The sequence below is a fragment of the Oncorhynchus masou genome, chromosome 20 (genome assembly GCF_036934945.1).
Source record: "Oncorhynchus masou masou isolate Uvic2021 chromosome 20, UVic_Omas_1.1, whole genome shotgun sequence".
NCBI lineage: Eukaryota > Metazoa > Chordata > Actinopteri > Salmoniformes > Salmonidae > Oncorhynchus > Oncorhynchus masou.
In genome coordinates, this window is record NC_088231.1 from 4993476 (window position 1) to 5016943 (window position 23468).

At 44.0% G+C, this 23468-nt stretch overlaps 1 protein-coding gene across 2 annotated transcripts in view; it reads left to right on the plus strand.

Annotated features, from left to right (window-relative positions):
• LOC135506740 (double C2-like domain-containing protein beta) overlaps positions 1-23468 on the plus strand; it is a 52417-nt gene that overhangs the window by 7606 nt on the left and 21343 nt on the right. Inside the window, exons 5-9 of one of the 2 annotated variants that reach the window (XM_064926089.1) lie at positions 7516-7625; positions 19351-19477; positions 20020-20076; positions 20472-20596; positions 20824-21031. In XM_064926089.1, coding sequence (XP_064782161.1) covers positions 7516-7625; positions 19351-19477; positions 20020-20076; positions 20472-20596; positions 20824-20890 — 486 coding nt within the window. In that variant the 3' untranslated portion in view covers positions 20891-21031. Of the gene's footprint in view, positions 1-7515; positions 7626-19350; positions 19478-20019; positions 20077-20471; positions 20597-20823; positions 21032-23468 lie in introns of those variants that run through there. The other variant, XM_064926088.1, reaches the window with a different exon arrangement.

Below are 23468 nucleotides of genomic sequence, written 5' to 3' on the forward strand. Positions count from 1 at the left end.
TGTCGGCTAAAACAACAGACTGAACTGACTACTTTCTCCAACTAACGAGGCTTCTTTTCATGTAAATGTTTCAACTCGCTAGTCAGAAACGTCTGTATAGTCTTCTCCTGCTAGTATGCATCTTCTAGTGATCTATTGATGGGACATGAGCCTGACAGTCACAAAGTGAGTGATGACAGGGAAACACCGCTGGTTGGCTGCAGTCAAAGTTTGGGAGAAGACAAAACCAAGATGCAGGTAAAATTGCTAAATTCCAAACAGCAATTAAAGTAACCTTTATTAAAGAACAGCTTTTGTTTGAGCACCACAAAACGGTCTCCCGCTGCCTTGTTTTATCGTGAGATTCACCTCTGACTCCCCTGTGCTGCCACGGTCACTGTGGGGACAACCTCATCGAGGCACTTATTAATGAAGCCGGTGACTGATGTGATAAACTCAATCAGATAAATACAGGCGCGTATTCCTTTGTTTATTTATTTTAATAACAAAATATATAACTCCAGTCTGTGCTAGCAAAACAGTCCTGTAGCTCATCGGACCAATTCTGTATTGAGCACGTCACTGGTACTTCTCGTTTGAGTTTTTGCTTGTAAACAGGAATTAGGAGGATAGAGTCATAGTCAGATTGTCCAAATGGAGGGCGAGCTTTGTATGCGTTTCTGTGTGTGGAGTAAAGGTGATATAGACTTGTGTCTCCTCTAGCTGCACAGGTGACATGCTGGTAGAAATGAGGTAAAACGTGTTTCCGTTTCCCTTCATTAAAGTCACCAGCCACTAGGAACGCCGCCTCTCGATTAGTATTTTCTTGTTTGCTTACGGCCCTATACAACTAGTTCAGTGCAGTCCCAGTGCCTGTATTGGTTTGTGGTGGTAAATAGACAGCTTGACTCTTGGTAAATAGTATGTTCTATATCAAGGATCATCAACTAGATTCAGCCGTGGTTCAATTATTTTCTTGGGGGCCAGAAAATAATTACAAATAATTTGTAGGACCGCAAATTGACCACAAGATGCCCAAACAGATATAATGTTTGACAAAATCATACTAATTTCAAGTTTCTACAGTCTTTTATGTCCAACAATAAAAAATTATAACAATAAACAAAAAACGTTTTTTCTTTTATTATTTTGCTCATGAAGCTTGGGGGGCCAGTTGGGGAACCCTGGCTACAGCTTATCATGAGATATTTTAACTCAGCCGAGCAGAACCTCGAGACTTCCTTAATATTACAGATTGCGCAGTTATTTTGTTGTTAACAGAGAGTCACAGCTCTCCCCCCCCAACCTTACCTGACGCTGCCTTGCGGTCTTGACGATGCATAGAAAAACCAGCTATATTATCCATGTCCTTGTTCAGCCACGACTCCGAGAAACATAGGATATTACAGTTCTTCCGGTCCCATTGGTAGGATAGATCAGAGCTTGTCCAGTTTGTTCTCCAGTGATTGTATGTTCACCAGTAGAACTCGGGGGTAAGGGTAGATTATTTATCTCATTACCACACTTAGCTCTATGTATGAGCAAGTGCCTATTCGGTCAGCACTTTCAAAATGGACTGTAAGAGATATTCTGATAGATTTGAGTTCCGATCAATTCTGCAAGATGTTGAGGCCTTAACTATACCATTCTTTGTCGAGAGAGAGAGCGGGAGAGAGAGAGAGAGAGAGAGAGAGAGAGAGAGAGCTGTTAGCATACCGTTTGTAGTATTTTATTATGTGGTCTTAAAAGGAAGGAAAATACTATCAAAAAGGCTCCACTTTTATAGATATATGTCCTGGAATTACATAAACCTTTCGTTGAACAAAAATATTTGAATGTGAAGAGGCTGTCATTGGCAAGCATGGCTACAGACCATGCTGCAGTATTCCTTCCTGGTGGAGAAAACCACACTGAGTGAATTTCAATAGGCTACACAAAGTAAGCAAAACAATGAAATGCGCCATTCTAACATTGTCTAAAATGATGAATAAGATACTAACGCGATATCCATATACATGTATAAGCAGTCAAACAATGGAGATGTCCAAACTATGGCATAAGGAAATGATGAGCGAGCTGAGACGGATGATCCAAATCAAATCAAATTGTATTAGTCACATGCCACGAATACAACAGGTGTAGACCTTACAGTGAAATGATTACTTACAAGCCCCTAACCAACAATGCAGTTTAAAAAATATGAATAAGAATAAGAAAGGAACAAGTAATTAAAGAGCAGCAGTAAAATAATAGCGAGACTACATACAGGGGGTACCGGTACAGGGTCAATGTGCGGGGGCACCGGTTAGTCGAGGTAATTGAGGTAATATGTACATGTAGGTTGAGTTATAGATAATATCAGAGAGTAGCAGCGGTGTAAAAGAGGGGGTGAGGGGGGGTGCAATGCAAATAGTCTGGGTAGCCATTTGATTAGATGTTCAGGAGTCTTATGGCTTGGGGGTAGAAGTTGTTTAGAAGCCTCTTGGACCTAGACTTGGCACTCCGGTAGCAGAGAGAAGAGTCTGTGACTAGGGTGGCTGGGGTCTTTGACAATTTGTAGGACCTTCCTCTGACACCACCTGGTATAGAGGTCCTGGATGGCAGGAAACTTGGCCCAATTGATGTACTGGGCCGTATGCACTAGCCTCTGTAGTGCCTTGCGGTCGGAGGCCGAGTTGTTGCCATACCAGGCAGTGATGCAACCAGTCAGGATGTTCTCGATGGTGCAGCTGTAGAACCTTTTAGGGATCTGAGGACCCATGCCAAATATTTTCAGTCTCCTAAGGGGGAATAGGTTTTGTCGTGCCCTCTTCACAAGTATCTTGGTGTGCTTGTATCATGTAATTTTGGTGACGTGGACACCAAGGAACTTGAAGCTCTCAACCTTCTCCACTACAACCCCATCAATGAGAATGGGGGCATGCTCAGTCCTCCTTTTCCTGTAGTCCACAATCATCTCCTATGTCTTGATCACGTTGAGGAAGAGGTTGTTGTCCTGGCACCACACAGCCAGGTCTCTGACCTCCTTCCTATAGGCTGTCTCGTCATTCTCTGTGATCATGCCAACCACTGTTGTGTCATCATCAAACGTAATGATGGTGTTGGAGTCGTGCCTGGCTGTGCAGTCATGAGTGCACAGGGAGTACAGGAGGGGACTGAGCACGCGCCCCTGAGGGGATCAGTGTGGCGGATGTGTTGTTACCTACCCTTACCACCTGGTTGAAGGCCCGTCACAAAGTCCAGGATCCAGTTGCAGAGGGAGGTGTTTAGTTCCAGGGTCCTTTTCTTGCTGAGCTGTAGTCAATGAATAGCATTCTTACAAGCCATCATTTTGATTAAGACATGAGAGAGCTGAGACGGATGATATGCCTATTCGTTCTGCACTTTTGAAATGCACAGCAACAGAATTCAGAACATGGGCCTTTCTTACTGTATTCTCCCTGTACACCAAGTCAGAACCGTAGGATAAATAACGGGGAACATAAGCTCTTACAATATTCGATGATGACATTTCTCTAAAACAGGCTATAGGCTATTTGTGCACCACCAAGTCAGAACAGCAGGCTAAGTTTTGAGGGCTAGAGGGACCAAATACTTAGGGTGAGACACATGGGCTACTAACAGCTTACTACACAACATACACTTACTTTCTTAGCTACCGTATACATAAAGTATGCCGCTGGCATGCTACAGCACTTATACAGCAGCATTTTTAAAACCATTTTCCTGCAATTCTATATTGTTGATTCTCAACATGGAATCCATGTTTACTTGACAGAACACAACCTTTTTTCTTAGGTTTTTGCCACAACAAAGTAAATTGAAAGAGTAGACTAGATGTAGTTTTTGCCACAATAAATTACATTGAAAGAGTAGACTAAACTAGTTTTTCGGACTAAATTACTACTCTACCGCCTTCCCTCAAAGTGGGTGACCCTACTAAATTCACATAGAAATTAGTTAGATCTGTCATTCTCATTGAACACAAGTCTAAGAAGCAGTAAATATGTTCTATGTGCGCTATTTTTATGCTTCCCATTCTTAAGTTTTGTTTCTGCATCATTTTACAACAGACTGAATTCATACATTTCCAGTAATTTCAATTGTAAATGAGTCTTTCTATTCAATACCACAATTTATTTTACAAATCTGGGAGGTAAATTTGTTACACTATTCAATAATTTAGCTGTGTATTTCAGAAGAAATCGTGGCAAAATCTTGCTTGTTCTGATTTTTTTTTCTTCCCCAGCCTGGTAACTCTCTGTCTGGCTACTTTTTCTATTTGGCTGGCAAGTCCATGTACTTGGAAAAAATGGGCTTTGGCTTTATAGCTAAATGTAACTAGCTAGCTAATGTAGCACGTTGACAAGCTACATCGACTATTGAAAAGGAGTTGTTTTGGCACTTTGCTGGATAATGTGGTATTTCTCTATGCTCCACGGCAATATTTTGGTCCCACTTTACTGGCTTTGTTTAGATTTTTCGGAGTTGTTCTTGTGAACGGTCGGGAGGATTTGGCAGCCGACACAAAATCTTATCAGGTGGTTGTTTGTTGGTGGCGGCCATCTTGGGTTTGGGTCAACATCTAAGTAAGTTGTGATAGCCGCATAGAGATAGAGACCGGTATTATAAACACAATGTCTGTGGTCAAACCCCCCAAAAATACAGCAACAAAGCTATTAGGTCTGCTTCTGTTTATACACTCCCCCCTTTATTCCACACCGCCCTCCGTCCCCATCTCTGTCACTATCTCTCTCTCTGTGACCCTCTATGACCTTGGAATAGCAACACAGTGCCGAGGAGGAGGGCGGGAGGTAAAGGGGGAGAGAAGGAGGGAGGGAGCAGGGAGGAGGGGGGAGACGGGTGAAGGGAGGACAGCAGCGGGTGGTTGTCATGGAAACAGCGCCGATTGTTACGCTACTCACGTCAACAGGCGAGGGCAGGTGGTGGGGGGGGGGCGTACGTCAGCACATACGTAAGTACCCACAAACCCCCGTTTGGTAAATATCGACCACACGAGTCTACAGCGCCGAGGAGTGGGGAGCACGTGAGTGTGAAACAGAGGATGACAGGGGGGGCTGGCAGACGGCAGGGAGGGACTCACACCCGTACACACCATCTTGCACACACAGGGGCACGAGCACACACACACACACTCTCCCCTCTCCACCTTTCTATTTTTTTCTAACTCACACACACTCACACACAGAGATACTCCCACATAGACTCCCACACACTCCTTCAAACACCAGCGTCCACACATACAGGGGAACAAGATGATCACTCATACTAAAGGAACGCTGGGCTCAACATGGACAGACACACCTGACTAAACACACCTCCACAGAAACACACACTTGCTCTCTCGCTCATGCACAAAAACACAACACACGCCTTTACACATTCTCTCCTCCTCACACACACTCACACATTACACAGAGAGGAAGAGAGAGAGAGATAGAGGACAGGGAGAAAGAAAGAGAGAGAGAGGTGAAAATAGAGAGAGCCGTGAGAGAGGTTCGTGGTGTCTCCCCGGCTCGACGTTCTCATCTGCTCCCTGTCCTAATTGTGGCGCATGGAGAATGAGCTTTCTGAGTCACAGTCTTAGCCAGTTGTGTGCGTGAGCTCGGGGGAACAGGAGAGAGAGGAAGAGAGGAAGAGATGGAGAGGGTCCATATAGATGGATGGGGGGGGGGGTGAGGGAGAGGCGGAGGGCTAAAGATGAAATATTTAGGGAAACATGTAACATCATTGATGATGGGGGGAAGGGAGCAGGTGAGAGAAAGAGATAGATGGAGATGAAGAGGGAGGGGAGCCAGGCAGGTGATTTTTGCTGACACCATATGCTGTTTTGGAAGAGAATGTACCTGGTGGTATAGGTGAAAAAGATAAGGAAGAGGAGGAAAAAGAGTGAGGAATGGAGGAAGAGACGGGGGGGGATTTGAGGAAGAAAGAGAGAGAGAGAGAAAGAGAGAGAGAGAGAGACAGAGATGTTTAGAGAAAGAGAAAGAGAGAGAGAGAGAGATGTTTAGAGAAAGAGAGAAAGACAGATGTTAAGAGAAAGAGAGAGAGATGTTTAGAGAAAGAGAAAGAGAAAGAGAGAGAGAGAGAGAGATGTTTAGAGAAAGAGAAACAGAGAGACAGAGATGTTTAGAGAAACAGAGAGACAGAGGTGTTTAGAGAAAGAGAGAGAGACAGAGATGTTTAGAGAAAGAGAAAGACAGAGAGACAGAGGTGTTTAGAGAAAGAGAGAGAGACAGAGATGTTTAGAGAAAGAGAGAGAGAGACAGAGATTTTTAGAGAAAGAGAAATAGAGAGAGACAGAGATGTTTAGAGAAAGAGAAATAGAGAGAGACAGAGATGTTTAGAGAAAAAGAAATAGAGAGAGACAGAGATGTTTAGAGAAAGAGAAATAGAGAGAGACAGAGATGTTTAGAGAAAGAGAGAGAGAGACAGAGATGTTTAGAGAAAGAGAAATAGAGAGAGACAGAGATGTTTAGAGAAAGAGAAAGAGAGAGACTGAAGGATGGAGAGAGAGAGGTAATTAGCTCTGGAGCACCAGAATGCCCCGGGGAGTGGGGATTTAGGCTCGTGCTTCAGTACCTCGAGAGTATACAGTTCTCCACTCTCTTGTGTGTGCGTGCGTGTGCGTGTGCATGTGTGTCTGTGTGTGTGTGTTTTTATGTATGATGTGTGTGTGTGCACTGGGGGGGATTCAAGGCTGAGTAAGTGAGGAAGCGTGCCTGGTCTCGGCAACGAAACGGAAAAAAAACAGCCGTTGTGTAACCGAGAAAATAAATGAAATATGTAAAACAGCAGCACATCCTGGAGGCAGCTTATAATGGAAAATAGTCTAGAGCTGGCTAATGTGAAAACCCTGCCTTCTCAATCATTCATGAAGGGGAAGTTAGCGTAGCATTATCGGACAGTAACGCTAGGCCTTTCTTCATTGAGGGGCTTTGATTTTTCATGCTAATTGTGTTAGAGCGGGTAAATTGACAGGTGTGGTGTGTTGTGTTAGCATTAGCTTAGTGCTTGTTTGTGGGTCTGGCTGGTAGTGGTGCTAGCAACAGGCTAGGGAGACAGACAGACAGACAGACAGACAGACAGACAGACAGACAGACAGACAGACAGACAGACAGACAGACAGGTGAAGTGGGGAAGCCCCCTGTCCTCCTCTATAAAGTAGGTGAGCAGATGTCTACCATTTCCTGAGGGAAGGAGAAAAAATAAGTTTCTCTCTCTCTCTCTAATTATTTCCCTCTTATCTCTCTGTCTATCATCTCAACTCCCTCGTACTCTTCCCCAATTGCCTCACCTCTCTCTCTCTCTCTCTCTCTCTCTCTCTCTCTCTCTCTCTCTCTCATCTCTTCCCACCTGTCACTTTCTCGATCACCCATTTCTTTCCCCTATGCTCCCAGACACACTGTTTTCTATACTCTCTCTCTCCTCTCTCCCTCTTATCCCAATCCTTTCTCTCCTCCTCGTCTCCCTTTCCATCTCTCAACCCTCTCTCCTCACGTTCGTCCCCTGCAGGCAAACAAGCTCCGCACCAAAACACTGAAGAACACTCTGAACCCGGTGTGGAGCGAGACGCTGATGTATCACGGAATCACCGCTATCGACATGACCACCAAAACCCTCAGGTACTGAACTACAGAGAACTACAACTCTTATGTGTGTATTATACTGGCATACAGTGGGGGGGGGAAGTATTTAGTCAGCCACCAATTGTGCAAGTTCTCCCACTTAAAAAGATGAGAGAGGACTGTAATTTTCATCAAAAGTACACTTCAACTATGACAGGCAAAATGAGAGGATGTTTGTAGGATTTTTAATGAATTTATTTGCAAATTATGGTGGAAAATAAGTATTTGGTCAATAACGAAAGTTTATCTCAATACTTTGTTATATACCCTTTGTTGGCAATGACAGAGGTCAAAAGTTTTCTGTAAGTCTTCACAAGGTTTTCACACACTGTTGCTGGTATTTTGGCCCATTCCTCCATGCATATTTCCTCTAGAGCAGTGATGTTTTGGGTCTGTTGCTGGGCAACACGGACTTTCTACTCCCTCCAAAGATTTTCTATGGGGTTGAGATCTGGAGACTGGCTAGGCCACTCCAGGACCTTGAAATGCTTCTTACGAAGCCACTCCTTCGTTGCCCGGGCGGTGTGTTTGGGATCATTGTCATGCTGAAAGACCCAGCCACGTTTCATCTTCAATGCCCTTGTTGATGGAAGGAGGTTTTCACTCAAAATCTCACGATACATGGCCCCATTCTTTCCTTTACACGGATCAGTCGTTCTTGTCCCTTTGCAGAAAAACAGCCCCAAAGCATGATGTTTCTACCCCAATGCTTCACAGTAGGTATGGTGTTCTTTGGATGCAACTCAGCATTCTTTGTCCTCCAAACACGACGAGTTGAGTTTTTACCAAAAAGTTCTATTTTGGTTTCATCTGAACATATGACATTCTCCCAATCTTCTTCTGGATCATCCAAATGCTCTCTAGCAAACTTCAGACGGGCCTGGACATGTACTGGCTTAAGCAGGGGGACACGTCTGGCACTGCAGGATTTGAGTCACTGGCAGCGTAGTGTGTTACTGATGGTAGGCTTTGTTACTTTGGTCCCAGCTCTCTGCAGGTCATTCACTAGGTCCCCCCGTGTGGTTTTGGGATTTTTGCTCACCGTTCTTGTGATCATTTTGACCCCACGGGGTGAGATCTTGCGTGGAGCCCCAGATCGAGGGATATTATCAGTGGTCTTGTATGTCTTCCATTTCCTAATAATTGCTCCCACAGTTGATTTCTTCAAACCAAGCTGCTTACCTATTGCAGATTCAGTCTTACCAGCCTGGTGCAGGTCTACAATTTTGTTTCTGGTGTCCTTTGACAGCTCTTTGGTCTTGGCCATAGTGGAGTTTGGAGTGTGACTGTTTAAGGTTGTGGACAGGTGTCTTTTATACTGATAACAAGTTCAAACAGGTGCAGGTCTGTGAGAGCCAGAAATATTGCTTGTTTGTAGGTGACCAAATACCAAATCATTTGCAAATAAATTCATTAAAAATCCTACAATGTGATTTTCTGGATTTTTTTTCCTCATTTTGTCTGTCATAGTTGAAGTGTACCTATGATGAAAATTACAGGCCTCTCTCATTTTTTTAAGTGGGAGAACTTGCACAATTGGTGGCTGACTAAATACTTTTTTGCCCCACTGTATATTATAAAACAACTTGCCTACAGGTCCCAGAGGGCCACCTGGCCAATTAATTGTACCGCGGATGAACCAAAAAAACTGCCATGCACACCGGCCAACTGTTCCATTAGCTGTCACCGCGGTAACCCACTCAGGTGTTGGCTCTCGTTCGTTCTCTCGAGTCTCAGCCCCATCATTCATCGAGTGCTCTTGATACAAAGCGCTGAAGTGATTGAGGTCGAGCGTGGATATTTATGCGCGTGTGTGTGTTTGGCAGCGTCATGATAAATGCAGCAATGTAAAACCCATGCCTCAGGGATATACACACAGACATAGGCACTCATATGCACGCACACACAGATTGCCTTCAGAAAGTATTCACACCCCTTGACTCTTCCCCCACATTTTATTGTGTTACAAAGTTGGATTAAAATGGATGTAATTGTCTTTTTTTTGTCAACGATCTACACAAAATACTCTGGAATGTCAAAGCGGAAGACCATTTTTAACTTTCGTCCCCAAAATGATTAGAATAATAAAAATACTAGTGTGTCTTATTACCGAAGTATTGAACCCGCTGAGTCAACACATATTAGAATCACCTTTGACAGCAATTACAGCTGTGACTCTTTCTGGGTAAGCCTCTAAGAGCTTTGCACACATAGATTATACAATACTTTCACATTATTCTTTTGAAAATAAATTTCAAGCTCTGTCAAGATGGTTTTTGATCATTGCCAAACAGCCATTTTCAAATCCTGCAATAGATTTTCAAGTCGAATTAAGTCAAAACTGTAACTTGGCAACTCAGGAACTTTCCATGTCATCTTGGTCAGCAACTCCAGTGTAAATTTGGCCTTTCGGTTATTGCCCTGCTGAAACGTACATTTGTCTCCCAGTGTCTGGTGGAAAGCAGACCCAGGTTTTCCTCTAGGATTTTGCCTGTGCTTAGCTCTATTCCGTTTATTTTTATCCTAAAATACTCCCTATTCCTTGCCAATGACAAGCATACCCATAACATGATGTAGCCACCACCATGCTTGAAAATATGAAGAGTGACACTTAGTGATGTGTTGTTGGATTTGCCCCAAACAAAGCTCTTTGAATTCAGGACATACAGTTAATTTCTTTGCCACGTTTTTTGCAGTTTTACTTCAGTGACTTATTGCAAACAGGATGTGTGTATTGGAATATTTTCTTCAATCTTTTCACTATGGAAGACACAATTTAGTTGAATACATTCAGTTGGACAACTGACGAGGTATCCCCTTTTCCCTTTTATGTAATTTAAGTTCATATTGTGGAGCAACTGCAATGTTGTTGATCCATCCTCAGTTTTCTCCTATCACAGCCATTAAACTCTGCAACTGTTTTAAAGTCACCATTGATCTCATGGTCAAATCCCTGAGCCGTCTCCATCCTCTCTGGCAACTGAGTTAGGAAGGACGCTTGTATCTTTGTCGTGACTGGGTGCATTGATACACCATCCATAGTGTAATTAATTAATTCACCATGCTCAAAGGGATATTCAGCATCTGCTTTTGAAATATTTACCAATAGGTGCCCTTCTTTTTCTTTAAACCTTTATTTAACTTGGCAAGTCAGTTAAGAACACATTTTTATTTTGAATGACGACCTCGGAACAGTGGGTAAACTGCCTTGTTCAGGGACAGAACGACAGATTTGTACCTTGTCAGCTCGGGGATTACAAACTTGCAACCTTTCGGTTACTAGTCCAACGCTCTAACCACTAGGCTACGCTGCCTCCCCTTTGTGAGGCATTGGAAAACGTCCCTGGTCGATGTGGTTGAATCTGTGTTTGAAATGAACTGTTCGACTGAGGGACCTTATGGATGACTCTATGTGTGGAGAACAGAGATGAGGTGGTCATTCAAATATCATTCTAAACACTATTATTGCACACAGAGTGAGTCCATGCAACATATTATGTGACTTATTTAAGCACATGTTTACTCCTGAACTTATTTAGGCTTGCCATAACAAAGTGGTTGAATACTTATTGACTCAAGAACATTTCGGCTCTTCATTTTTAAATCATTTGTAAAGATTTCCAATATCATAACACCACTTTGACATTATGGGATATTGTGTATAGGCCAGGGACACACAATCTCTATATGGTCCATTTTGTTGTGTCAATCCATTTTAACACAACAAAATGTAGAAAAAGTCAAGGGGCGTGAATACTTTCTGAAGGGACTGTACACACACTCCTCACCCCCTCTCTAATGCATCCGGTCTGGTGTGTGCACTGGACAGATACCCTCTGGCATGCAGTCAAGGGCAGACACTGGGCAGAGAAGCCATGTAGCCCCCCCCCCACTCACCCCCACACACACACACACACACACACACACACACACACGCTCCATCTCTTTGTAGATAAGGTTTCAGGAAAGACCCTGAATGCCCAGGGAACCCACCTGACCTCCAGCCAAGGAGACAGCCCCCAGACACAGGCCAGCACAGAAGCTAGGCAGAGCCAGGAAAGGGAGGACAAAACGGAAGATAGAGAGGGAGGGGTTCCAAGACAGAGGGGATTAAAGACGGTAGAGCCATGCCAGGAAAAGGAAGGATAGAGGAGGGGAAAAAGCCAGGGCAAAGAGGGGATGCCAAGAAACAGGAGTGTAGATGAGGACAGACAGGGAAGGAAAGGGAGGTGAGGATAGAAGATAGGATTGGGGTTCCAAGAAAGAGGGGAATGGAGGTGGAGAAAGTGAGGGAACAGGAGGAGAGAAAGAGGCACAGTGCTTAGGAGAGGGGGAACATTTTCAGGTGAGAAGGAGAGGGAGTGGGATGGAAAGAGAGAGTGGGATGCAGGGCAAACCAAGAAAGGGAGAACAAGTTGAGGGCAGAGAGAGAGATGGAAAGAGAAAGGGGCAGAGGAAAAGGGAGAGAGCCTGTGGAGAGAAAGACAAGGCATGGAGTGAGTGAGAGAGAAAGAAAGCGGGAGGGCAGACCGAGGAAGACAGGAGAGGGCGTGAGTCCCAGTCTGTGTGTACCCTGACGTGCTGCCTGCCCCCTGGCTTGGCCCCTCTGTGAGACCTGCATCATCAGTCCCAGCAGGGTAGATCAGGAGGGGGGGCTACTCAAAACTCTTCCCCCAACACGGTGCACCGCCAAGCTCAGCCTCTCCCCATGGGGGCAGCCTGGGGAAGCAGAGCTGTAGAACTGGATAATAGCTGAACAGCAGGCTTTACACTTGGGCACAATGACTGGGAAATGGGAATTAGCGCAGCATAGGCAGTCGATGTGAATAGGAAATTGTAGTGTAGTATAGAATGGATGTGAATAGGGAAGTGTAGCGTAGCACAGGCAGTGGATGTGAATAGGGAAGTGTAGCGTAGCGCAGGTAGTGGATGTGAATAGGGAATTTTAGTGTAGTATAGAATGGATGTGAATAGGGAAGTGTAGCGTAGCACAGGCAGTGGATGTGAATAGGGAAGTGTAGCGTAGCGCAGGTAGTGGATGTGAATAGGGAATTTTAGTGTAGTATAGAATGGATGTGAATAGGGAAGTGTAGCGTAGCACAGGCAGTGGATGTGAATAGGGAATTGTAGCGTAGCATAGGCAGTGGATGTGAATAGGGAAGTGTAGCGTAGCACAGGCAGTGGATGTGAATAGGGAATTGTAGCGTAGCATAGGCAGTGGATGTGAATAGGGAATTTTAGTGTAGTATAGAATGGATGTGAATAGGGAAGTGTAGCGTAGCACAGGCAGTGGATGTGAATAGGGAATTGTAGCGTAGCATAGGCAGTGGATGTGAATAGGGAATTTTAGTGTAGTATAGAATGGATATGAATAGGGAAGTGTAGCGTAGCACAGGCAGTGGATGTGAATAGGGAATTGTAGCGTAGCATAGGCAGTGGATGTGAATAGGGAATTGTAGCGTAGCACAGGCAGTGGATGTGAATAGGGAATTGTAGCGTAGCACAGGCAGTGGATGTGAATAGGGAATTGTAGTAGAGCATAGGGATTGATAATGCTAATGTGCATTTACCTTCCAGCAAGGACCTTTATTGTGTTTTACAACTTCAGGCGCAAGGCAATAGCTGTAACTTAATTTCTTCCAAAATGCTGCCCCTATACTTGTTAGTAGATGGCAGGGGTGGGTCTTGGCAATTGTAACTCCCACTGAGGTGAAAAAAATACCAAATGTCCTCCTCTTATATCATATTTCTTGGCTGCAATCAATAAATGTATGACAAAGGTGAGATATTAGCGATAAAAAGTTTAGCATTCTTTAGCATTCTAACTTATGGTTAGGTTTGGGCGAGGGGAAGCTTATCCTAGATCTGTACCCAGGGTGAACTTGACCCCGGAGCATCCTGCTGTCAGTCAATGGAGAGCTCCATAGCGGTGTAGGGAAAGTATGTCGACTCTGTGTGGCAAAATCACAGCTACTGTCAACACCTTGCCATAGACAAGACTGACAGAGTGCCAGTCTGATGGCAGAACTTTCCCACCTCTCTGTCTCTCGACGGCAGAACCTCAAAGATACAAACCTCAGAGTTACGGACCGACCAGTCAACTGAACAGGCTAAATCAAACCAGTCCAGTAAACATATTAAATGAAGAATAAAAATGAACTTTACGGTGTCTGGCTAAATGATTCGAAAACACATGTAACGACGCAATAAATATTTTCTATAAGGCTTTGATGCACCGTGAATTTCAAAGTTACAGACATTTCAGTTCAGACCTCCATCGGACATGTTCGTATCACGGAGGTCCTACTGTATCTCTCTACACTGAGTATGCAAAACATTGCTCTTTCCATGACATAGACTTACCAGCTAAATCCAGGTGACAGCTATGATCCCATATTGATGTTACGTGTTACATCCACTTCAAATCAGTGTAGATGAAGGGGAAGAGACAGGTTAAAGAAGGATGTTTAAGCCTTAAGACAATTGAGACATGTATTATGCCAGGATGAATGGGCAAGACAAAGTATTTAAGTGCTGTTGAACGGGGTTTGGTAGCAGGTGCCGGGCGCACTGGTTTGTGTCAAGAACTGCAGCGCTGCTGGGGTTTTCACGCTCAAGAATGGCCCACCACCCAAAGGACATCCAGCCAACTTGACACAACTGTGGGAAGCTTGAGAGTCAACATGGGCCAGAATCCCTGTGGAACAATTTCGACACCTTGTTAGAGTCCATGCCCCGACGAATTGAGGTTGTTCTGAGGGTAAGGGAGAAGGAGGGGGTCCAGCTCAATATTAGGAAGGTGTTCCTAATGTTTGGTATACTGAGTGTATCTCTACCTGTCTCTCTCCACTGCTTCTTCACGACTGCTGGGGTGCAATGCAGACATACCACCATCATGTCATATAGAATGACACATATAATGGTTACTGATCCGTTATATAAGAATTGGTCAAATGCATGTTACTGTGACCCTGCTGTATATCTGCATCCCATATGGGACCTTATTCCCTATATGGTGCACTCCTTTTGACCAGAGCCCTATGCATTATATAAGTTGTAGGGTGCCATTTGGGATGCAGTGCATGCCTCACACTGATTAGGATGTAGAGAACACGGTTGGGGTGAAATTGTGGGAGTATCATGAAGAGCCTTCTGGTCCTGACTCGCACACGCGCACACACACGCACGGCAGGTATGACTAACACGCTGGAACCAACAGGAACCACTGTCACAGGGGGGGAAAATACAGAGAGAGAGGAGAGAGAGAGAGCGCAATTACCCAGGCGACAGCCCAGAGGGATATGCAGGAAGGTGAGAGAACATCTGAGAGCAGAGTAGTAGTGGTTGAAAGAGTAAACACGACCAGCCTTGTGAAATGACTAGCATGCCGCAGTTGTCATAGTTACATGAGAAAAACTCAAGGCCATTCTCAGTTCTTAATAAAACATCTCAAGTGCATTATAGAGGCACACATGTACTCTCAAATAGTGTTTTTTTTGCAGACCATATTTCTTCAACACAAGATTTGCTTAATGTCGGCTTATTCTACTCCTCACTTCAAAACTAAGGTCCCGATCAGAGCTGTTCCGCAACACACAGAGACATGTCTATCTGTCTGTCTGCTGCAGTGGCGGTCAGTGCTGTTTATGATGAGGGAGGACAATTTTCTTTTCATTAGCATGGCCTTATTTCTATTACAGCATTTTTGGATGGCTGTCATTCATATTCCATTCACCCAGTTCAATGTAACAGCAATAGGTTTAGACTGCTACGTGATACTCAAATTTTTCCTATACCCATCATGAGGTTGTTACAACCTAGCCTATGAATGAACGTTTACAACGTAGATGCATACAGGTCGAGAGAAAATTAAGTTGAGGTGAAGTTGAGGTGACAGACAGTGACACATGGACAGACAGCAACACATTCAATACACCCCTGATCACGTGTAAACACAGTTCACTTTCATAGCAGCCACGTTGTATTCCTTCTCTCATCTATGCGATTTCCTCCTCTCACCTTTTCCATTTGTTTGTGAACTTCTATGCACAACACATCAACAGTATGTGACCAGACAAAAAAAAAAAAAAACAAGCCAAGCCAAACCATATCCTAACCACACATCATTGTCACCATATTAACTAAAGTAACATCCTAGTCAGCATAGCTAATAGAACTGCGTTAGTAAAACCCCTACAATTATGCAGTAACGTTACAGTCACTAAGCAGTAGAGCAGTTATACCAGTGGGCCCCGGTGGAAATAAATGAGTAAAACCAAAAGCTTTTACCTTGATATGGAAGAGTTCCAATGTTGTGTTGGATAGTCATAGCCAGCTATCTAACATGGCATCCCTGTGTTTGAGCTTGGTGTTTTGAGTAGGCCAAACTAGCTAGCTGCATTCACTAGCTAAGTGAAACCTAAAGTGAAAAAACAAATTTGAAATCTCTCTCTTACCCTTGCTTCTCCTTCATTTTTGAAGAAATTGCTTTGTTCACTCACCACATTTTATGGACTACAGTGCTAGCTAGCTGTAGCTTATGCTTTCAGTACTAGATTCATTCTCTGATCCTTTGATTGGGTGGACAACATGTCAATTAATGCTCCGAGAGCTCTGACAGGTTGACGGATGTCCTCTGGAAGTTGTCATAATTGCTGTGTCAGTCTATGAAAGGGGGTGAGAACCAAGAGTCTCCCAGGTTTTGTAATGAAGTCAATATACCAAGAGGAGGAAGGAAGTTAGCTGTCCTCCAGCTACACCATGGTGTTACCCTACAGAGTGCTGTTGAGGCTACTGTAGAGATGTCATTGCAAAACAGTGTGTCTAATAAATTATTTGTTGACGTGAATATATTTAGTATAGTATTATCTAAAAAGGATAACTTTTCAATATTTTACAATTGTTATTTGTATTGAATTCACTGAAGAGGATGGTCCTCCCCTTCTTCCTCTGAGGAGCCTCCATTGGTCTGCTGTCATTGAGGACAGACAGGCAGACAGACAGATAAAGCAGACAGACAGATGTACAGAGGCAGACAGAATCACATGTACAGCACAGCATGCACAGACAGACAGGCAGACAGACAGACGGACAGACAGACAGACAGACAGACAGACAGACAGACAGACAGACAGACAGACAGACAGACAGACAGACAGACAGACATGTACAGCATAGAGTATAGCAACAGGTAACTGCCAAAAGTACTGATACACCAACATAATTTGTCTTAATAGGGCCACCACGAGCCAGAACAGCTTCAATACACCTTGCCAAAGATTCTAAAAGTGTCTGGAACTCTACAGGAGGAATGCAACACCATTCTTCCACAATAAATGTAATCATTTGGGCTGCGATTTGGTCAAATGACAATGGTATATGGTTTATATCATTTTCATGCTCATCAAACCATTCAATGGCCACTCCTGCCCTGTGGATGGGGAATTGTCATCCTATGGGAGCATAGCCATGGTAGCCAAAATAATGGCCTGCCCACCATTTTTATACATGAGCCTAAGCATGACGGGATGTTAATTTCTTAATTACTTCAAATCAAACTTTATTTGTCATATGCTGCCGAATACAACAACACAATAAAATAACAATAATGATGCTATATACAGGGGGTACCAGTACCCAGTCAATGTGCGGGGGCATATAGATAAACAGCGAGTAACAGCAACCACCTGGGGGCGGCCCGTCAGGAAGTCCAGGATCCAGTTGCAGAGGGAGGTGTTTAGTCCCAGGGTCCTTAGCTTAGTGATGAGCTTAGTGGGCACTGTGGTGTTGAACGCTGAGCTGTAGTTAATGAACAGCATTCTCAAATAGGTGTTCCTTTTGTCCAGGTGGGAAAGGGCAGTGGGAAGTGCGACAGAAATTGCATCATCTGTGGATCTGTTGGGGCAGTATTCGAATTGGAGTGGGTCTAGGGCGTTTGGGAGGATGCTTTTGATGTGAGCCATGACCAGCCTTTCAAAGCACTTCATGGCTACAGATGTGAGTGCTACGGCACGGTAATCATTTAGGCAGGTTACCTTCGCTTCCTTGGGCACAGGGACTGTTAAACTGTTCGCTGCTCTGGCCCCCAATGGTGGAACAAACTCCCTCACGACGCCAGGACAGCGGAGTCAATCACCACCTTCCGGAGACACCTGAAACCCCACCTCTTCAAGGAATACCTAGGATAGGATAAAGTAATCCTTCTCACCCCCCCCCCTTAAATGATTTAGATGCACTATTGTAAAGTGGCTGTTCCACTGGATGTCAGAAGGTGAATTCACCAATTTGTAAGTCGCTCTGGATAAGAGCGTCTGCTAAATGACTTAAATGTAAATGTAAATGGTGGTCTGCTTGAAACATGTGGGTAATACTCGGTTGAAAATGTCAGTGAATACACTTGCCATTTGGTCTGCGCATGCTTTGAGTACATGTCCTGGTAATCCGTCTGGCCCCATGGCTTTGTGAATGTTGACCTGTTAAAGGTCTTGCGCACATCGGCTACCGAGTGCGTTATCACAGTCCTCCAGAACAGCTGGTGCTCTCGTGCAAGCTTCAGTGTTGCTTGCCTCAAAGCGAGCATAGGAGGTATTTAGCTCGTCTGGTAGGCTCGGTGCACTGTGCAGCTTGCATCTGGGTTTCCCTTTGTAGTCCGTAATAGTCTTCAAGCCCTGCCACATCCGATGAGCATCAGAGCCGGTGTAGTAGGATTCAATCTTAATCCTATATTGACGCTTTGTTTGTTTGATGGTTCGTCTGAGGGCATGTCAGGATTTCTTATAATAGTATTATATTATTAGTGTTCCGCTCCTTGAAACCGACAGCTTTAGTCTTTAGCTCGATGTGGATGTTGCCTGTAATCAATGGCTTCTGGTTGGGATTTGTACGTAAGGTCACTGTGGGGACGATGTCGTCGATGCACTTATTGATGAAGCCGATGACTGAGGTGGTATACTCCTCAATACCATTTGTTGTATCCCGGAACATATTCCAGTCTATGCTAGCAAAACAGTCCTGTAGCGTAGCATCCGCGTCATCTGACCACTTCCGTATTGAGCGAGTCACTGGTAATTCCTTCTTTAGTTTTTGCATGTAAGCAGCAATCAGGAGGATAGAATTATGGTCGGATTTGCCAAATGGAGGGTGGGGGAGAGCTTTGTATGCATCTCTGTGTGTGGAGTAAAGGTGGTCACTCGGAGCGCCGCTTCTGGATGAGCGTTTTGTGGTTTGCTTATGGCCTTATAGAGTTGGTTGAGTGCGGTCTTGGTGCCAACATTGGTCTGTGGTGGTAAGTAGACAGCTATGAATCATATAGATGAGGACTCTCTTGTTAGAGAAGCACCTGATTTTAATATCCGTTGCATCCCTCATTTACTCAGGTACTTCCATTATTTTGGCAGTTACTTGTAGATCAGTGGGGTTTCTATCTGCAGCTTAGAGTCCCCACTGCTAGATCTTGAGAGGATATGTTTCTATTGCTCACTGTCTGTCTGTCTGTCTGCCTGCCTGTCTGCCTGTCTGTCTGCCTGTCTGTCTGTCTGTCTGTCTGTCTGTCTGTCTGTCTGTCTGTCTGATTCCTGTCTGTCTGTCTGTCTGTCTGCCTGTCTGCCTGTCTGTCTGTCTGTCTGTCTGTCTGTCTGTCTGTCTGTCTGTCTGCCTGCCTGCCTGCCTGTCTGCCTGTCTGCCTGTCTGTCTGTCTGCCTGTCTGATTCCTGTCTGTGTGTAGGCTGTGTGTGTGCGACATGGACAGGCTCGGTCGTAACGAGTTTATCGGAGAGGTCCGTGTCGCCTTGAAGAAACTGAGCAAAGGCGAGAGCAAAAGATTCAAAATGGGTCTGGAGAGAATCACACAGGTATGTAGTGTGTGTGTGTGTGTGCATGCGAGAGAGAGAAAGAGAGAGTGTGTGCGTATGCATGTGTGTTTTTGTCTGTGTGTGTGTGCGTGTGCGTGTGAGTGAGTGAGTGAGTGAGTGAGTGTGTGAGTGAGTGGGTGTGTGAGTGAGTGAGTGTGTGAGTGTGTGAGTGAGTGTGTGAGTGAGTGAGTGAGTGAGTGAGTGAATGAGTGAGTGAGTGAGTGAGTGAGTGAGTGAGTGAGTGTGTGAGTGAGTGTGTGAGTGTGTGAGTGAGTGTGTGAGTGAGTGGGTGTGTGAGTGAGTGAGTGTGTGAGTGTGTGAGTGAGTGAGTGTGTGAGTGAGTGAGTGAGTGAGTGAGTGAGTGAGTGAGTGAGTGAGTGAGTGAGTGAGTGAGTGAGTGAGTGAGTGAGTGAGTGAGTGTGTGAGTGAGTGTGTGAGTGTGTGAGTGAGTGGGGCACATGTGCGTGTGTATGCGTCAGTTCGCCAATGGACTCCAATGATTTATAAACTGTGTATTGAATTCAATCTCCCTTCTCACACAGAACAAAGACATCAACAAAGAAACCGTGGAGCAAGGAACACCTGTGGCTGAGGAAGAGGTAAGAAGATTACCATCATTGTCATAAATAGTAGAGATTGTCATATAGATATAGTATTGGCCGTAGCAGGAGTAGTAACATTAGTTGTGCTACTACTATTACAGTAGTAATGGTGCCACTATGATAGTAGTAGTACTAATCCCACTGTTAGTGACAGTCCTGTCACTGATTTCCCAACATGCAATTCATCTTATTATTTTCATTCATTTTGTAACTTTTTTGTTCCATGAATTTTAAGTTACCCTATTTGTAGTATGTTTTTACTGCCTGTTTTACATGTGTTGGTCTTAATTCATGAACAGTCAGTCCATTGACATACATTAAGGGAACTATCAATACAGTTTAGTTCAAATTTGTAGTGGTGTCATGGCTAACTGTATGTCCCCCTCCCCCAGCGTGGTCGTATCCTGGTGTCGCTGTGCTACAGTCCAGAAAAGAGCTGTCTACTGGTTGGCATCGTACGCTGTGCCCACCTCGCTGCTATGGACTCCAATGGATACTCTGACCCCTTCGTCAAGATGTAAGTCTTGACCTGCGCGCACACACACACACACACACACACACACACACACACACACACACACACACACACACACACACACACACACACAAAGGACGGAATGAAGATGAGTTGATGGATGGAACGAATGGAGGAACGAATGGAGGAGAGGTTGTTGTGGTTGTCCCTTGTCATTTCACATTACTTGTTGTTATACATTAGTAGGTCCTGTGGTGTTCTGTTGCTAGATGCCAGTCAGCAGTCCTCCCTGTTGTGCCGGCTGGCACATATAGGGCAGCAACAAAGGCTCTCTAGCGTTGCTGCAAAAAAGGAAGTGGAAGAGGGAGAAAGTAAGGAACTTGTTATGTCGGCCCTGCATTAAAGACAAAAAATTGATTAAAGAAAATTGTAATAACTAAAAAAAGTATACCAGTTTCATTTAAGGACCAAAAATGTACAGCCTTGCCATATAGATTGCAAAAATAGTTTCCATAAAACGATGGCAGATTCAAAACTTTTAGTATTTCAATTATTAAACAAAATTCTTGCAACCAATAGAATGTTATATATAGTATATACAGTGGGGCAAAAAAGTATTTAGTTAGCCACCAATTGTGCAAGTTCTCCCACTTAAAAAGATGAGGGAGGCCTGTAATTTTCATCATAGGTACATTAACAGACAAAATGAAGAAAATCAAATCCAGAGAATCACATCGTAGGAATTTTTATTAATTTATTTGCAAATTATGGTGGAAAATAAGTATTTGGTCAATAACAAAAGTTTATCTCAATACTTTGTTATATACCCTTTGTTGGCAATGACAGAGGTCAAACGTTTTCTGTAAGTCTTCATAAGGTTTTCACACACTGTTGCTGGTATTTTGGCCCATTCCTCCATGCAGATCTCCTCTAGAGCAGTGATGTTTTGGGGCTGTTGCTGGGCAACACAGACTTTCAACTCCCTCCAAAGATTTTCTATGGGGTTGAGATCTGGAGACTGGCTAGGCCACTCCAGGACCTTGAAATGCTTCTTACGAAGCCACTCCTTCGTTGCCCGGGCGGTGTGTTTGGGATCATTGTATGCTGAAAGACCCAGCCACGTTTCATCTTCAATGCCCTTGGTGATGGAAGGAGGTTTTCACTCAAAATCTCACGATACATGGCCCCATTCTTTCCTTTACACGGATCAGTCGTCCTGGTCCCTTTGCAGAAAAACAGCCCCAAAGCATGATGTTTCTACCCCAATGCTTAACAGTAGGTATGGTGTTCTTTGGATGCAACTCAGCATTCTTTGTCCTCCAAACACGACGAGTTGAGTTTTTACCAAAAAGTTCTATTTTGGTTTCATCTGAACATATGACATTCTCCCAATCTTCTTCTGGATCATCCAAATGCTCTCTAGCAAACTTCAGACGGGCCTGGACATTTACTGGCTTAAGCAGGGGGACACGTCTGGCACTGCAGGATTTGAGTCACTGGCAGCGTAGTGTGTTACTGATGGTAGGCTTTGTTACTTTGGTCCCAGCTCTCTGCAGGTCATTCACTAGGTCCCCCCGTGTGGTTCTGGGATTTTTGCTCACCGTTCTTGTGATCATTTTGACCCCACGGGGTGAGATCTTGCGTGGAGCCCCAGATCGAGGGATATTATCAGTGGTCTTGTATGTCTTCCATTTCCTAATAATTGCTCCCACAGTTGATTTCTTCAAACCAAGCTGCTTACCTATTGCAGATTCAGTCTTCCCAGCCTGGTGCAGGTCTACAATTTTGTTTCTGGTGTCCTTTGACATCTCTTTGGTCTTGGCCATAGTGGAGTTTGGAGTGTGACTGTTTGAGGTTGTGGACAGGTGTCTTTTATACTGGTAACAAGTTCAAACAGGTGCCATTAATACAGGTAACGGTGGAGGACAGAGGAGCCTCTTAAAGACGAAGTTACAGGTCTGTGAGAGCCAGAAATCTTGCTTGTTTGTAGGTGACCAAATACTTATTTTCCACCAAATAAATTCATTACAAATCCTACAATGTGATTTTCTGGATTTTAATTTCTCATTTTGTCTGTCATTGTTGAAGTGTACCTATGATGACAATTACAGGCCTCTCTCATCTTTTTAAGTGGGAGAACTTGCACAATTGATGGCTGACTAAATACTGTGTATATATATATATATATATATATATATATATATAGGGGATTGGAAATGATGCATGCAATTACATTGATGGAAGCTGAAAATCTATCTTTAATAATAAAGCTGATCTACCCCATAATTTTGTTTGTTTGTTTGTTATAAGGCTCATTATTAGATGAAGGGAAAGGCCGTAAGCTTACTTACTTGCTGACTTTATTGTCCCCATGGGGAAATTTTGTTGCAATGTCATGTAAATACAAAAAAAAATTGACAATAAAACTTTCATAACAGTTACATACCAATAAAACATTATTATTTTTTTTTTTAAACTAGCCTGCTGGCCTCGATAGGAACATTAGCCCGAGCTATTTAGGAGGGATATCACACCTGGCACAAATGATTGTCGAGTTCACTCTTTCCTGCTGAGGGGGAGCTGGCTTGAAATCTCGCCAGTGTTGCTATTGAATTGGATCCTTTTCTATAGCTCAACTGGTGTCTATGTTGTCAGGTGTGTTGATGAGGTAGAGGACCCTGGTTCAAACCCAGTCAGAGGCAGCGCTATATGCTAAGCTAGCACACTGATGCTGGTTATATCTGTTGTAACGACCACATATATCCCACTGACAGTCTCTACCACAACCTTGTTATAGTGCATGAGTCATGACACTTTGAAAGCTTATTTATGCAGCATACAAATGGATAGGGAGACTGACTGGCATAAATAAAGACATGTAACATAAATAAATAATCAACTGCTATTACTCTCT